Source organism: Yarrowia lipolytica, chromosome 1F, assembly GCF_001761485.1.
Source record: "Yarrowia lipolytica chromosome 1F, complete sequence".
NCBI classification, from domain to species: Eukaryota; Fungi; Ascomycota; class Dipodascomycetes; order Dipodascales; genus Yarrowia; species Yarrowia lipolytica.
This window is the reverse complement of record NC_090775.1, coordinates 3,548,104-3,564,217: the sequence shown is the minus strand read 5'-3', so window position 1 is coordinate 3,564,217 and position 16,114 is coordinate 3,548,104. Positions and strand designations below refer to the sequence as shown.

The following is a 16,114-nucleotide window of genomic DNA, read 5'->3' as shown; positions in this document are numbered from 1 at the left end:
TACACCCAAGTCGAATCCTCCAAGGCTCAACCCCTTGGTAGCACTCTAGACAATCATGTTCGCACGCTAAGATCGAAGCCACTGAAAATTCATGAGTATGTACATACCTTCCTTTGTCGTAATTCCCTTGCATCTATCACTTTCGGCTACGCCATGGATATGTATGGTGGGGGTGGAGAGACATTCCAGATACAGTATCGTAGTTCTCGTGCCACAGGCGGAATAAGACAACAGTAGAATAAAAAAAGGGGGACAACAAAAGTGTATTTACGGTAATCACGAACAAGTATTCATCTGAAGGGGACTGAATTGACAGAACGTACGATAGTTGGCCACAAAAGTTTACAAGAACAGAGTGAGAACAAAAAGAAAACAAATTGAGCAGAACAGGAGTACTATAGTGCCGTCGTCTAAGAAGTATGTACTATCTCCAATTGACCTCTAGTCTTCTATCTATCTACTGTAGTGTCTACAAGTAGTCTTTTTTGACTCCACTACAATTAGCTTGTTTCTGACATTCTCGACTAATCAGACTTTCAAGCGGGGTACATAAAAATACGAGGCGGTATGTGGCAGGCTGATTTGAAAGGGGGTGTGGTTGACTTCAAAGTGCTTAAACAGACGAAAAGACCCATAGGAATCAGTATATCAACTTTCAAAGCTACATCTACAATAGGTCCGTTGCTGTACCCCTCCCATTTCCCCACTTCTTTAATGCTGGAGTCGGGAAGCGTCTTTAACTTCACTTTCACCGCGATAATAGAACGGAAAAGCTCGGAATGGGTCGGTATATAACAGAATTATTTTTATGTAATGACCACAAAAAACGAAAGAGCAAATTTGCCTGGTTGTAGAGATTCTTCTAGCTATAATAAATCACCAGTTTTCAATCTATACCAGACTGTTGGGGTTGGTATTCGGACAAGGAACGATAAGCCCAGAGAATTTTGCCAGTATTTTCATCAGTAGGTCTCGACAGCAACATGGTTCTCAACCAAAGAATATCCTATCTGAAACTGTTTCAAACCTGATACAACAGATGACCTTTTCTCGCAGGTTCCTGATCTGATACCAAGAGGAAGGTGACTTGAGAGACTTGAGAAAGATTGGCTGCTTCAAATTTTTGGTACACACTATAGTGAAGGGTAACACTCCACTTTTAGTCGGTGATTTCTTCAGCTAAATTATAGGAAATCATCGTACGACACTTGTGGCTCGTGTACCTAAGCCAGAGCTTGTGCTTGCATGGGTTAGTATGAGCGACCTGATGTAAACGAAACCACTTGGTTGGAGCAGATACTGAACTTGGTTTCTGTAGTTTGACCAAAAAATTGTGTTGTTCCTGCTTAACAGGGTTTCCCTTGTTCAAAATCTTGACTCGCCATCTCAGTTCGGACCGTCTTCACCCTGAGATACACTGTCTCACAATTGAGTTGTTGAGTGAAGAGTTTCCAGATGAGAATACGACAGGCCTGTGACTCGTAATTCCCGCGGTATCACTTCTGTGGAATACGATAGAGCACATGTTGGAAAGCAATTATCGTTCGATAAAATCATCTAGATTTGGAGAAACCTGTAACGACTTGGAACCTAATGAGCGACATTCGTCTTAACAATGACGAAGTTGTCGAGATAGTGCACACTAGTTTCAGTTTCCCGCCAGCACAATGAGCTACAGTAATTGTTGGTTAGTATTCAAGAGCTGTACCTGACCCCTCGTTGTTGACTTATCCACGAGAGCAACATACTGGTAGATGGGCCATAACGAAGGTTTCTCCATTTAATGGAGGAGCATATACTTCAGTGATCTAATTGAAGGGCTCCGAAAACTCCACATTGTTTCTATGCTTGTTTCTCCATGCAAGTACAAGTAATCATGATACTGTAACTTTGGACTATGCTTTTAGGATCTTGTAGCTACCACTACAATATGTACATAGCCAGTAACAGAAGCGGTAGACGACATTCAAGTTCCATATTCACATTGACTGTTGGTTCATCCCTGCCCATAGATATTCAGCTATTTCGTCCAAATGTATGCCTCGCTACGTTCAACATAGATTAGGGATGGATGGGCTGTTATGTCATCTCCAAACGATGCCCGCCTCTACCTTTTGACAATTATCAATAACCATGGCCAACGCGTCTACAGCGATATGCTTTATCATTACAACTTTCCTCCTCATCCTACTCGCAGTCATTGGACGTCGCGTACAGTTGCAGCGGGCTACAACCCAGACAGCGAACCCTCCTTTCCCTACATGGACTCAGGACGAGCAATCGCTCCAACGTTTTGTGACGTCACACAGAACGCCCAGTGTCGTTCCTTTTCATCAAATGATTTCCGGTCCTATTAGATCTGGAACCACAGAAACTGAAGACATGCCCCCAAGATATAACGAGCCTTGTGCTTACGCTCCCGTGGCTCCCCCCAAAGCCCATATCCGGACTCCAACAATGGCACATGAATAATTTAATGAAATTTTAATGGTTTTAACAAATAGCTCCTCCCTCAATCTTGTCTCCTGATTCTCCCTTGACCACCTCCTTAATAGCAATGGCCAAGCCGGCACTCATGTCTTCCAGAGACATGCTTGGAGGTGTGTAGATCCACGAGAGAGGATTCCACCAGGGGTGATCACGTTCAACCTGGTCGGAACAAAACGGAACGTGAATGAAACCGGATGATTTTAGAAAGGGGAACACGCCAGACTCCTTCATATAGCACACGTGGTACATGACATGGTTGCAAACAAACGTGCCAGCAGTATCACTGACACCAGCGGGCATCCCTGATTTCGAAATCTCTCTGACAATTTGCTTGACAGGCAAGGACGAAAAGTAGCAGTTCTTTCCATTGGCAATGATGGGCTCGTCAACGGGTCTGTAGCCAGCATTATCAGGGATAGAAGCATCATCCAGATTGATGGCCACCCTCTCAGGGGTGATTCCCGAACGTCCCCCGGCCTGACCCACACATATCACGTGTGCGGGCTTGTATAGCTCCACCAAGTCTCGCACAACCTTTGCCGAAGTGTTGAATTCCGTGGGAATCTCAACCTTGATCACCGTCACGGTACCCAACTGGTCGTTGACGTAGATCTCATCAGGCAGTTTCTTAACAGCCTCATAGGACGGGTTGACTGTGTCGTTATCGAATGGATTGAAGCCCGTGATCAGTACCTTCATGTTTTTCTCGTGGTAGGAAATAAGTGTGTGGGGAGGGATTGATGCCGTGCGTTAGATAGCCGAACCTAATCAGCCATATTCCAAGGTGCAGGTAGCTTGGTCTAGTGATATGATTGATTCAGGGTTAGGGCACTGAAATATTCGAAACATGCACAGGCATCATTCAAGCAGCTCGTAAGGGTTTCACACTTTACAGTAACACAACTACAGACACAAAAGCACCATGGATAACGACGAGTTGGAAGCCATCAGACAGGCTCGAATGGCCGAGCTGCAGAAGAGCCAAGGAGGAGCTCCCGGAGGAGGGCAGGGCATGCCTCAGATGGGAGGACGACCAGGAGGTGCCGGAGGGGCAGGAGGAGCTGAGGATGAAGGTCGAGTTGCTATTGTGAGTATGATGAGGAGTGTTCAGAATGCATTCTAAAAGTGGTGGAGAGTTGGAGGGCTTATGAGAATGCCTGACACGCTCTGTATAAGAGCGTATTTTCGAACATTCTGGAAGATCAGAGGCAGGACGTGTGGTACCAAGAGAAGCTTGGGATGGCCACACGAGCTATCGCAACATCTGGTCGTCTCTGAACAACTATTAGTTACACTTGTTATTCAGTTAACTGTGTTTTTGGTGTCCGTTCGTTACATATGGCCACTCACTACCCATACTAACCCAGCTCTCACAAATTCTCACAGCCAACGCACGAGAACGACTCTCGCGGATCCGAATCGTGCGACAAGACAGAGCTCGGCAGGTTGAAGACATGCTGATAAGACTGGCTCAGACTGGCCAGATCCGAAAGAAGGTCGAGGAGGAGGAACTGGTGAGTTTGCTGGGTCAGATTAGTAAGCAGGACCAGAAGACTACCGGCAACAACAAGATCATCATCAATCGGAGAGAGTTGGACGACGACGATGATGACTTTTTCGATTAGCGTGCATAGTTAATACATGGGATGGATTGAGAGAAGAGGCACCGTAGGTCACACACGAGTGCATGCGAATAATTATGCCAATGGAGGGTATGCAGAGTATGTGTTTTCTGCTAGATAGTATTCCGCTAGATTGTAGTCTGCCGTAGTGTAAAATTCGACATCTGCGTTCTTATGCTTGTTGATACCTGTAATGACTACAGATACCTGTGGTTTTTGCCACAATTTACGTAAGTGGTGCCTAACACAGGCACAACGTGTGGTGTTACTTGGCTCGAATTTTGTTCATCATTTACTTTGATTGATTTTTAGGTTTGCTATATTTTCAAGAGAAACACCAACTAAATTCAACAAATAAGACCATTGGGTCCCCCACATCATGCACGTTTTTTGACACCCACTAAGTTAGGTTTTTTTAACAGCAAAAGCCGAAACCACCTTTTTTACGTTTCTTCCACACCAAGACAAGCCAGAAAGAACTATGCCCCCACCACCACCATCTGTTTTCCAGGGCCAGCAGGGTCCCTCCAACTTTGAGAAGTTCAAGATGGGTCTTTTGATGGGAGTGAGTATTAATTGCTGGCAAACAGCCATTTGAGTGGACTGATATTTGGACCGGAGTGATTGACTGGGTTGATGAAATGAGTGAAGCTGACAATATGGAGGACAACAAATGAATGCCACGTCAGCAAAAGAGATAAGGATGCAACATCGTCTGAAACTCCGCAATCGCCATTGCGTCTTGTTCGATCTTGAGTTTCCTTTCATTCGCCATCTTGTGTTTTTCCGTTTCGGTTAAACTACAATGCGAAGCACAGCCTATTCACCGGATCTAGCACATGGCGAGTGACTACATTTTAAGCAACTTTGGCCACGTCATCAAAGATTCCTCGACTGGTAACTGTCATGAACGCTGTCCGCTCCTGACCTTCGACTCGTCTCCCCCGTTTGTATCCTACTAACCAAGACCGCCGTCGGATGCTGCACTGGTCTCATGTTTGGAGGCTACGCCATCTTCACCCATGGAGCTGGCCCCAACGGTGTCATGAAGACCCTCGGACAGTACGTGGCTGGCTCCGCTGCTACTTTTGGTCTGTTCATGTCCGTTGGATCCATCATCCGATCCGAGGACCGACCCCGATCCCCCGCCGAATGGCACCATGCTGCTCGAACTGGTCGAATCGTCTCCCGAGACGCCTTCAACCAGCTCTAATGCAATCCTACAGTTGCAATGTTAATAGTGTAGATTTGGCTAAGAATGCGAGTGCAGTAGAGTGTACAGTGCAGTAGAGAGTACAGTATGTAGTAGCCTGTACTTCTCCATAGCAGGTATTTGGAAGCATACGAATAATTAACAGTATGCCAGAGGTACGACCTCACGTATGATACAAGACAATAAATTTCCTCCCAAAAATTGTGTCTAATCTGATTGCTTTGCATGGGTCTAATGTCTCGTTGTGTCAGAAAATTAACTGCATGAGTAATAGTCATGTAATCACTAGGTATATACTTGTAGACATGTCTGTGAATTGTAAATCAGTTATCAGGTTTAAATATGTAGAAATTGCATGGGAGATACTTGTCCTTGATATTGTCCAGCACAAGTATCTAATTGTCTTTGGAGAAGCCTCAATTCCACTGTCTGGGACTCATTATGTCACATATCATTGAATATTATCATGAGCCAGATTACACTTGACGTTTTGATTGAATGAAATGTCCCACGTTCTAATACACACCGCCATCAATACTCCTCTTTCAAAGGCCAGAAGCACCCACTTGTAGTACAAATGGTTACGATTTGATGTTACGCGTTTCACCTCACCATTTCATAAGTTCATTACCATCACTCTCACTGTTCGTCTCATAGGTGCATGCCACTCCTCTTGATGCAGTAGCATCACCTGACATTAACTTGCCTGGTGGCGATAACTGGAAGGTCAGGTACAAGGTTGCAAGAGAAGGCGGCAGTGAATCTGAGAGATCAGATGAATGGAATAAAAGGATGAAAATAAACTGAGCAGTATAATTAACAAAAGTAATCCTATAAGAATTATTCAGACCGATCAGAAGCGGTACTTATACTTCATGTCTGTTGCCACCGGATCAGTATGACCCCGTATCTACTCATTGCACGCACACCAATGGAACAAGAAACAACAAATATATACCGAAATGAGACCCGATCTGCACCACACGTTGTTCTTCTACTTCTATTGACCTCGAACTTCAATTAATACACCTCTAATTGACGCTCGGTCCAATCAACCAACCAGTCCATCCCGATAAGCTCATGCACTCCCAAATATGCAAGTTAATTACTACACCTACGGGCTCATCATCACCAACACTCAACACAGCAACCCACACTCTCCTTATCATGTCCGACTCGATCAACTTTGTGTCCTTCAACCAGGACTACAGTTGTGTGTCTGTCGGCACCCCTCAGGGCTACAAAATCTACAACTGCGACCCGTTCGGCAAATGCTTCTCCAAGGCCGACGGAGGCATGGGCATTGTGGAGATGCTCTTTTGTACCTCGTTAATAGCCGTTGTGGGGATGGGCGACCAACCACAAAACTCTCCTCGCCGACTCAAAATCGTCAACACAAAACGACAGTCGACCATCTGCGAGCTCACGTTTCCCACTGCTGTTCTAGGGGTACGTCTCAACCGACAACGTCTGGTGGTGCTCCTGCAGGATCAAATCTACATCTACGACATTAGCAACATGAAACTGGTGCACACAATCGAGACAAGCCCCAACCCTGGAGCCGTCTGCGCCCTGTCAGCTTCCTCTTCCGACAACAACAACTACCTGGTGTACCCTTTCCCAGCTCCTTCGTCCACTGCATTCAATCCAGGCGAAAACAATATCAACGACTCATCTCCCAATAGAAAGGGTGATGTAACCATCTTCGATTGCAACTCTCTTCAGCCCGTGAACGTCGTCGAGGCACACAAGACTCCCTTGGCATGCCTGTCATTGAACTCTGACGGTACACTACTGGCTACAGCCTCCGACAAGGGTACAATCATCCGAGTGTTCAGCGTTCCCAAGGCCCAGAAGCTCTACGAGTTCCGTCGAGGCACCTACCCGGCCCAGATCTTCTCTATCAACTTTAATCTGGCCTCCAATCTCATGGCTGTTTCCTCTGCCACAGAAACAGTCCATATCTTCCAGCTCGAAGCGGGCGTGTCCAGCACTCCCGAGGTGCCCCAGGACACGGAGCTGGCTATTCCCACACGTACCCCACAACAGAAGGGTATGGCTTCGGTGTTTCGGAAGTCGTCTCGAAGCCTTGGAAAGGGTCTGGCAGGAGCTGTTGGTTCATACCTGCCCCAGACCTTCACTGGAATGTGGGAGCCGCTTCGAGATTTTGCATTCATCAAACAAACGTCGCTCCCCGGAACCCGTTCGGTGGTCAGTGTCACTTCCACCAACCCTCCTCAGGTGCTGGTGGTGACTCTGGAAGGTTATTTTTACCAGTACACTCTCGATCTGGAGAAGGGCGGCGAGTGTGACCTGATTCGACAGTACTCGCTTCTGGACAATGTCGAGGGGTCGCTGTACGGCCCTTAGAGGTCAAACTGAGCAACTGGAGCATTGGATGGTGGCGTATCGACGTAAACACCCGGCAGCATTTTGTTGGCTATATAACTGACTTTACTAATGAATTATGTATCAAAGAGGATAGATGGTAATCCGTACATAAAACAGAGGAAGACCCACAACTATTTGTAGCAACTATGATACAGTATGGACATCGGTAGTTTTTGTCGTGCCAGCTGCATAATACTGCACTAGAGAGAGAGAGAGAGCTACCTGTACATATGGTAGGTGACAGGCACAGGTTTGTATAGGTTTTTGGCTATGGCGATGTCAAATTGAAACCATTCGTATAGCCACAGCTGTAGAAGTGAGTGATGTCCGACGCTGTAGTAAATACCTATGTGTGGTTACGAGTAGGGGTTGATAATTAATAGGATAATTAATATACTTGAACGTCCTGACAATGCAGATTACTTTCTCCAGGCAGCGAGTAGGACTGATTAATAGGAAAGATGACTACAAATAGTAGCAACTCTGAATGTGGAGACATGGTAATCCATTACGGAAAACGAGCTTTTAACGCACCTACAGTGTCTCGTGTATTGCAAATATTGGATCTACAGAAGTCACCTAAATCTCGTACTTCCACCTTGTCCATAAGTGCCTTTCATTTTGACGTATGAAAACAGTTGGCATGAAGGTGAGATCCGACTCGTTTTACTGAAAGGGTATCATTCATTGATAGTAGAAGTGTACGATACTCGTTCGTACAATACAGCGTTTCGTGTTTTTGTAGAGTTCATATGATATAAACTTGTTGAGCTGTGGAGGAGGTGGATAACCCTCTCGCCCCCTGTCAATAACCGTTCAATAGCCGATGACGAGATAATGAATAAATGGCTGAAGTGGCTTGGTACAATCAGACACTATGTTCAGGCGTCAGACGATATAATATGCTCAACTTCTTCACGACACGGCACGGCACTACCGGCACACTGTGCCTGGATGTGCCTTACGAGTGCACAACCGTTGTTTGAATCTTGGACAAAGAGGTTCGTTGGGCCTGACCAAACAAACTGAAACATGTTTTCAAGCAGTCATGTGTTGGAGGGTGGCGTACGGGAAATGAGGCCCGTGGTCTCATTGAGGCCGACCGCGAAGGGATGTCGGCCAACCCCCTCTTTCTGGCTCCCTCTCAAAGTGTTGTCTTTTTCTCACCCAAACTGTCTCTATCAGTAGTGCTTGTGGCACGCACCGCGGCCACGATGAGTGCATTAATCGATTTGGCTCACAGGATCTCCAATTAATTAATGCGGCTGAGATGCTACTTTTGCAAAAAAACCCACCACTCTCTCTGTGAGCGGTCACCAGGGGGAGTGATGGTCCAATGGGCTGACCACAACTAACCCACTGATTGGCCCCTTTTAGTCTGTTTGTATGGCCATTTGAACATGCCGTGTGTGCTAGTCTGTTTTGGTTATGGTCACGGTAGCTACTTGTAGAGTTAGGCGATATCTATTTCCAGGTGAAACCGATTTTGTTTTTACGTCCCCGTCTTCCTTTTTCGCCTTGCTGGCCCCATTTGTTTTTCCTGACGTGCTTGAAATGCACCGAAACTTCGCCTGACCCACTGGTCTTACGCCAACAATCGGACCCACGTGCGTCGGATAATCTTTCGCCAATAAACTTGGGCCCGGAAAATCTGTACAGGATTTTTTTAAAGGAAGGCTGTAAAAAATTAGGACTCAATACGACCACCGAAAATACAGTATAGATAGAACGGAAAGGGGGGAAAGGTGTAGCCCAAACCTCGCCGGTCTACGTGTCCACAGCGGCCAAAATAACCCTGGGCGCTAGCTAACGGCCCGAAATATCGATTCCCGAGACCCCGCCAAAAATTCACGTGCGCCAACTGTGCCTATGTGCCATGTTTTTCCGACTTGCAGCGGCGTCAATAGACAGCATCATAACCGTCTTGTTTATCCGCAGTTACGAGTGGTGCAGGTGATGTGGTGTAGTATGCAAACAACAGTAGCACTATGGGCATGGTTGAGGACTACAAGTTTTACAAAATCGGATGCCCGTCAAATGACCAACTGGTTAAACCAACAAACAACGGCCCTGCCATACTTCTGGTTGAACTCTGTTCTTCTCTTCAAACGGCGTGGTGCTTATAATCCATCCATACAACAAGCTAACTTTTTGGCTGCATGACAGCTATCACCACACCCTAAAACCCACTCCTTCGCCATCCCAACCTCGTAACTAGACAAGTACAACACCGCACCAAACTCTTGCCACAAAACATGAGCGACAACGCGACCACCCCGGAAGATGGCTCGCCGGTATTCCCCTCGTTTAAGCAGCCTACACGTACCCCCAGCTCATCTCAAACACACAGTAATGCTGCTTCTTCGGCACCAGCCCCGTCTATCATGAGACACCCTTCTTTCAAGCACTTCCAACGACGTCCACCAAGTGACACGCCCCTCATGGCCGAGGACAAGACGCCACCACAGACGCCACCACAGCTAGATCTCAGCGCGTCCGGGGAGGACTATCTGACGATTGAGAAGCGGCCGGTCGTCAAGCTCAGAGAAAGCAGCATTCTGTCCATGCTACAAGGTGCCAGTGGCACTACAGTCAGCGACACAAGCCGGGCACCAACCAGTGACTTCAGCCCAACACATACACCCCAATCTGCGTTTCTTAGTGCCTCTCCAGCAGAGGTGCAGACGCATCCGACAAAACCGGTCCTACAGCACTCATCTTCGACCCTACACATTCCCGATTACACGGGCCACAAACGGAAACCACGAGCAACGACGTTGGACGTGCCGGGACAGACAAGATCCAAGGTGTCTCCCGATGGTATGATCAGTTCCAGAGATGTGGGATCCAAGCTGATAGTGGTCATGGTGGGACTGCCAGCACGGGGCAAATCGTACATTACAAACAAGCTGTGCCGGTATCTCAACTGGCAGCAACACAAAACGCGGATCTTCAACGTGGGTAACACTCGACGAGAAGCCAAGGAGGCCGCGGTGGGAAGTGCAGGAGTAGAAGACCCCAACGAAGAGCACCACAACGAAACTTCTCATGATGCATCCTTCTTCTCGCCCGACAACCCCCAGAGCACTGCCCAACGAGAAATCTGGGCAATGGAGACTCTCCAACAATGTTTGGACTATGTTCTGCATGGAAATGGATCTGTGGGTATCCTGGATGCCACAAACACGACCCGAGATCGGCGAAAGAATGTGTTTGAGAAGATTCAACAGCAATCCAAGGGTCAATTGAAGGTGCTGTTCCTTGAATCGGTCTGTACAGACATCGATATCATAAACAGCAACATCCGACTGAAGCTGTCGGGGCCTGATTACAAGGACATGGACCCTCAGACTGCTCTGGAGGACTTTACCGGACGTCTGCGAAATTACGAAAAGGCATATCAGACTGTGGAGGACAGCGAGGAGAAGGATATGCAGGGCTTTCAGTACGTCAAGATGATCGACGTTGGTCGAAAGGTGGTATGTTTCAACATTCAGGGTTTCTTGGCTGGACAGGTGGTCTTTTTCCTGTTCAATTTCAACCTTCTGGAACGTCAGATCTGGATCACCCGACATGGAGAGTCTCAGGACAATGTCTTGGGTCGAATTGGGGGCGACTCGGAACTGACTCCTCGTGGAATCAAATTTTCTAAGGCTTTGGTTCGATTCATGGACTACCAGAGAGGAGAGTTTGACAGACGACAGCGAGAGAAGCTCAATCTGGAGGAACTGCAGAGACGAGGGTCGTCAACTATCTATCCCCAGACCGAGTCAGGAGACGCTGACACGTCCGCTCATTTGGATGAGCAGGTATTTAAGGAGAACATCGCCGAAATCAAGAAACTGGTGGGGGATGGAATGCCCAGTGTTTATGACAAACCTGAGGATGCGGAAGCCAAGTCTGCTGCCATTGATGACACCAGCGCAGGAGGCTTGGATGAACCTTTCGAGCCTACTCCGCCACCTTGCGATGTACCTGTGGTTACTCTGACCTCAGATAGTGTCAATCATTCGACTGTGAATCTTACTGATCGCAAGGAATCCACTGATTCGGCCAAATCGAGCGAGTCCAATGACAGTATGGCCAAGTCTGCCCCTACAGATAGCACTACCTGTTCACTGGAAGAAAACTGCGCCACTTGTTCACCTGCCACATGTGCGAATACGTCTGCTCCTAACACTTCACAGGCCAACTTTTGTGTTTGGACATCAATGCTATGTCGAACTGTACAAACAGCCTCCTTTTTTGACGAGGAACATTACGATGTCAAGGAGATGCGTATGCTGAATGAGCTTGGAGCGGGTATCTGTGACGGAATGACGTACGCAGAAATCAAGGCCACGTATCCTCATGAGTACGAGAACCGTATGAAGGACAAGGTGCAATACCGGTACCCTGGACCTGGAGGTGAGTCGTATCTAGATGTCATTTCTCGACTTCGACCAATTATCTGTGAGCTGGAACGAATGCATGACCATGCTCTGATTATCGGTCATCGAGTTGTGTCTCGTGTCCTGTTGGCCTACTTCATGAATCTCGGAAGAAGTGCCATTGGGGACCTCGACATTCCTCTCCACACTCTCTACTGTCTTGAGCCCAAGCCTTACGGTGTGGATTGGGCTATGTACGAGTACAACGAGGAGAAGGACTGGTTCTACAAGGTCAGCAAGGAAGAGCTCAAAGGTAAGGTGCCCATGGTGCGGTGACAATCAACGGATGGTGAGCCTAGAGTCCGTCGGATCGGGGACTCACCAAGGTAGAAGGGGGGGAGACGCTGGTACAAAGAATATAGGTATATATGGGGACGAAACAGAGAGACTGTCAGACAGAGAGAGACAGGAAGAGAGAGACAGAAAGAAAGATGAAGTTCACACTACTGATGTTAATATATTATTTTATTGATACAAACACGAAACTCCCATTATCTTCTAATGTTACTGTCGTTGGTTTTGGTGGAGTTGGGGTTTTTGTTCTTTTTGGCCTTTCCCTCATTTCGGGTCTTGCCATAAAGGACAGGTTGCAGCTCTCAGAGTTCCAGCTTACTAAGTTCGTTCAGGGCGTCGGATGAGTTATGCAACTTGGCCATCTTCTGTTTGACAGGAGCTGCTCAGTAGTCACCGACTGCTCAGTTGTGTGGTTTCACCTTCCGCCATGTGTTGATAACATGATGGACATCCATATATCTTCAAGCTTGATTCGTCTCATGGCCTGGGTGAAAAGTTCAGGTATATCGTACATTTGAGTAACGATAATAACGTCGTTGGCTGTAGGGAATTCAAGTGTATCTTCTCTTTGTAGGGATACAAAACGATGGCTTCGACCCACTTGATCGGGTAGCCTACAGTAAAGTAACTCTTGGAGCTCTTCTCGCTCATATGATTGTCCATCATGTTGCCAATGAACCCCGTTTTGCTTGCATTCGATACCAAAATTATTCTCTTGAATGATGTTGTAGTTAATCAAATACAGTATATTGAGAAATAAAAAAGAAAGAAGGACCATTTGGCTTGCCAAAATCAATGAATGTATCTCGATCACGTCGTCGTCCTTGCACGGAATTTTAGAGTCGAAGTTTTCGTACTTCCGCACCTTGGATAGCTGGCTTGGAGGGTATGCTCCATCTGGCAGACCCTTGAGTGCAACGTCCAATAAAGCCGTCGATAACCTGCTCCGTAACCCCATTGAAATGCAACCGCTTTTTACTGGTCGGGTTGAAGAGTGAGATCCTGCACCTCGGATGCCATATCCACAGTTCACAGTTTGCTGATTACACTGGTAGGGGAGGGGAAATTTAATACACACGTTCTGCTGTGTAATCAAGTTCTTTGTTGTTCGAGTGATACAAAGGTGCCCGTATCGGGAATATGATATGAGACAGCAGAGTCCATGATCAACTGTCTGATCTTGTCGCTGGTAGAAACAGACTATTCCAGGGTCTCCTGATGAGGTACATTTCTAGATTGATCCACATACCCCCACCCTATCCAATTAATCTATATGTCGCAGACCTACAACAACCACTTCTCCATCTTACTGCCAATGCCGTCGAAGAGCACAGTGTTGTTCAACGGAACATATTGCTTAGCCAGAATTTTGACAATCTCCTGAGACGCCACCCCTCCAATAACACTAGAAATGTTATGAAGCTCTCGGCCCTCGTATCGAGCGACCTCCTGAGAGTATTCCACTACGTCAGCAGTAACTCCCAGCTCGTTAGTCTTGGTCATTATCGAAAACGCGTCCTGTTTACCCCCCAGCATCTGGCTGGCTCGAATGACGTAGTAGAGTTTCAGAAGATCATCATCCTCAGAAGTGATCTGGGCTAGACTCTCGGGACTGATGTCATGGGTTAGAGACGTTCCTCGAGCTAGATGGATGAATCGAGAGTTCTTGCTGAACTCCTCAATCACAGTCTCAGGAACTTCCACCACCTTTGTAGCCACAATCTCCTTGAACCTGGACAGGTCTTTGTTTGCCTTGTCCTTATACACACGCTGGATATCAACGTAGTCTTTGGTGTATGCCTTGAAATCGGGGACGGTTCCGGACAGGGGAAAAGTACCCGTCTCAGCCACAAAGTCCTTGAGGGCTTCAACCAGAGTCCAGAAGGTCGGATCTCTATCTGTAGAGTCTTCAGCAGATAAATTAAAAAGGTCCCGGATCTGTGATGGCACCTGGTTGCTCTTTTGGTACAGTCTCCATACTGCGGCCACTGCTTCGTCCACGTTTTCGCTGTCTCCCTGACGTAATGCTTCCACCTGTTTTTTGAATGCCAGTTTCTCGTCTCGCTTAGTGGGAAGACCTCCCTCATGTTCCTTGATCCACTTATCAGCCGTCTTGAGCAATAAAACAATCATGGGGACATGATCTCGTGCTGCTGCCGTTTCGGGCTCTGGGAAGTTGTTGACGTACTCCATCAGCTCAGGCCAGGGGCTATCCAATCTCAAATCTACCAGCGAGTCCGGATGTGTATCAATGATGGGGAGCTCCTTCATTACCACTCGCACGTAGCCGTAAAATCCCGCCGAAGAGATCACCACAAGTGGGATGTAGTGTGAGTAGAGGTACTCCGAAAGGGCCTCGAGATCCGAGTACTTGTCGAAAGAAGAAACAGAGGCAACGATAATGCTGAACTGGTCAAAGTAGGAGAGGTTGGATGCTACGATTTTGCTGGGCTTCTGGTCCAGATATGAGCCTGTGCTGTCTTTGTTGAGTTCGTTAAGCAACAGACTGGCACTTTGAGCCTTGCTTTTTCCAATTGAATCTGAATCGAAGAAGAAGTTGGCCGACAGATCGTCCTCTGTCACATTGCCACCGTCCACCACGGTGTAGGAGCCGACATTGGGCAGAATCAGGTTCTTCATGGTTTCCGTGGCGACTGGAGACGAGCCCAGAAGACACACGGACGCATCTTCGAGTGCACGTTGGCCCGATGCGGCCCATAGTCGTAGCTGACGGTCGTACTTGCGGTCTTTTTGGCTGGGAATTGAGTCCGACATTCGCTGGCGTTTGTCACGGTGCATTTATTTGGTGGTGATGCTAACATGAACTGTATTTGTGGGGTGGTGTCTTCTGTGCTGCGTGCACAGTGTGAACAAACGGGAGTACCAAGTGTGTGTGTGAGAGAGAGAAAGCGTGCATCTTGTGCATAAGTTTTTTATATTCTTTTTTTTTTTTGTAAATAGAAATAAGACATACGTATTATTAAAATAGGAACGATAGGTCATGTTGTTTATTGACAGGTCAGGGGTATAGCTATATGAGGGGATAACCTGAACTGTAGTGTGGGTGTGAACAGTAAAAGCCCTGGTAATGATAGTCAGTGATACTGCACTTGTAGGTTAATCGTTAGGGTGGCAATAAGAAGTAGCAAGCGTAAAAGGCGGCCCGAGGCCACCGAGAGAACAGCAGCGTAAGCAGGGCGCGTAGTCACCACAGGGGAACGCAGAACCAAACCAATGACGAAAGAAGAACCACAAGGGAGACGTTTTTCAAAAGGCAATGCAAACGAAGAGGGAATGGAAGGATTGAGATTAAGAGAACTGGAGACCTGGAGTGGGCGTTTTCCCGATGAACGAAACAAAAACACGGCGAAGCTATGTGGACCAAACATACAACACACGGACTGAACCCAGGTTTTTTTATGATTTTTTTACTGGAAAATAGGTACGTGCCCAAGTTGGAACCATGACACTAAACGTGGTTTAATTAGTAATTATTCGTGTAAGCGTAACATTCATTTCAAAGGTTATTCTTTCACACAGCAAAGTTATAATTAAAATGAATGTTTATGCAGAAAAAAAAAAAAAAAAAGTAGTGGACCGGCCAGAGCTGTGAGGGTGAATACAGTAGTTTCGCATTGTAGTTTTAGTAGCTACAAGTACTGTATTAGTACTGT

The 16,114-nt window shown here is 47.0% G+C and overlaps 9 protein-coding genes across 9 annotated transcripts; 4 read left to right on the top strand and 5 right to left on the bottom strand.

Moving 5' to 3' along the window:
* Positions 1-2,493: 2,493 nt before the first annotated feature.
* On the bottom strand, positions 2,494-3,189 carry YALI1_F35610g (uncharacterized protein; the record flags this gene model as incomplete). Its single annotated transcript, XM_505971.1, has 1 exon — positions 2,494-3,189. The coding sequence occupies one exon, from the start codon at positions 3,187-3,189 to the stop codon at positions 2,494-2,496; it is 696 nt and encodes a 231-aa protein (XP_505971.1).
* Positions 3,190-3,412: 223 nt separating this feature from the next.
* Positions 3,413-4,115, top strand: YALI1_F35603g (uncharacterized protein; the record flags this gene model as incomplete). The annotated part of the gene is made up of 2 exons (XM_505970.3): positions 3,413-3,577; positions 3,858-4,115. 2 exons carry the CDS (start codon positions 3,413-3,415, stop codon positions 4,113-4,115), a joined length of 423 nt encoding a protein of 140 aa, XP_505970.3.
* A 478-nt stretch (positions 4,116-4,593) lies between these two features.
* On the top strand, positions 4,594-5,325 carry YALI1_F35591g (uncharacterized protein; the record flags this gene model as incomplete). Its single annotated transcript, XM_505969.3, has 2 exons — positions 4,594-4,677; positions 5,080-5,325. 2 exons carry the CDS (start codon positions 4,594-4,596, stop codon positions 5,323-5,325), a joined length of 330 nt encoding a protein of 109 aa, XP_505969.1.
* Positions 5,326-6,405: 1,080 nt separating this feature from the next.
* YALI1_F35578g (uncharacterized protein) lies at positions 6,406-7,695 on the top strand (the record flags this gene model as incomplete). Its single annotated transcript, XM_505968.3, has 1 exon — positions 6,406-7,695. The coding sequence occupies one exon, from the start codon at positions 6,406-6,408 to the stop codon at positions 7,693-7,695; it is 1,290 nt and encodes a 429-aa protein (XP_505968.2).
* Positions 7,696-8,396: 701 nt separating this feature from the next.
* YALI1_F35554g (uncharacterized protein) lies at positions 8,397-8,750 on the bottom strand (the record flags this gene model as incomplete). The annotated part of the gene is made up of 2 exons (XM_068283494.1): positions 8,397-8,565; positions 8,611-8,750. 2 exons carry the CDS (start codon positions 8,748-8,750, stop codon positions 8,397-8,399), a joined length of 309 nt encoding a protein of 102 aa, XP_068139595.1.
* A 55-nt stretch (positions 8,751-8,805) lies between these two features.
* YALI1_F35549g (uncharacterized protein) lies at positions 8,806-9,247 on the bottom strand (the record flags this gene model as incomplete). The annotated part of the gene is made up of 2 exons (XM_068283493.1): positions 8,806-9,160; positions 9,213-9,247. 2 exons carry the CDS (start codon positions 9,245-9,247, stop codon positions 8,806-8,808), a joined length of 390 nt encoding a protein of 129 aa, XP_068139594.1.
* A 724-nt stretch (positions 9,248-9,971) lies between these two features.
* On the top strand, positions 9,972-12,422 carry YALI1_F35542g (uncharacterized protein; the record flags this gene model as incomplete). The annotated part of the gene is made up of 1 exon (XM_505967.3): positions 9,972-12,422. One exon carries the CDS (start codon positions 9,972-9,974, stop codon positions 12,420-12,422), a length of 2,451 nt encoding a protein of 816 aa, XP_505967.3.
* A 433-nt stretch (positions 12,423-12,855) lies between these two features.
* YALI1_F35508g (uncharacterized protein) lies at positions 12,856-13,398 on the bottom strand (the record flags this gene model as incomplete). Its single annotated transcript, XM_068283492.1, has 1 exon — positions 12,856-13,398. One exon carries the CDS (start codon positions 13,396-13,398, stop codon positions 12,856-12,858), a length of 543 nt encoding a protein of 180 aa, XP_068139593.1.
* A 326-nt stretch (positions 13,399-13,724) lies between these two features.
* Positions 13,725-15,239, bottom strand: YALI1_F35489g (uncharacterized protein; the record flags this gene model as incomplete). The annotated part of the gene is made up of 1 exon (XM_505966.3): positions 13,725-15,239. One exon carries the CDS (start codon positions 15,237-15,239, stop codon positions 13,725-13,727), a length of 1,515 nt encoding a protein of 504 aa, XP_505966.3.
* Between the last annotated feature and the right edge of the window lie 875 nt (positions 15,240-16,114).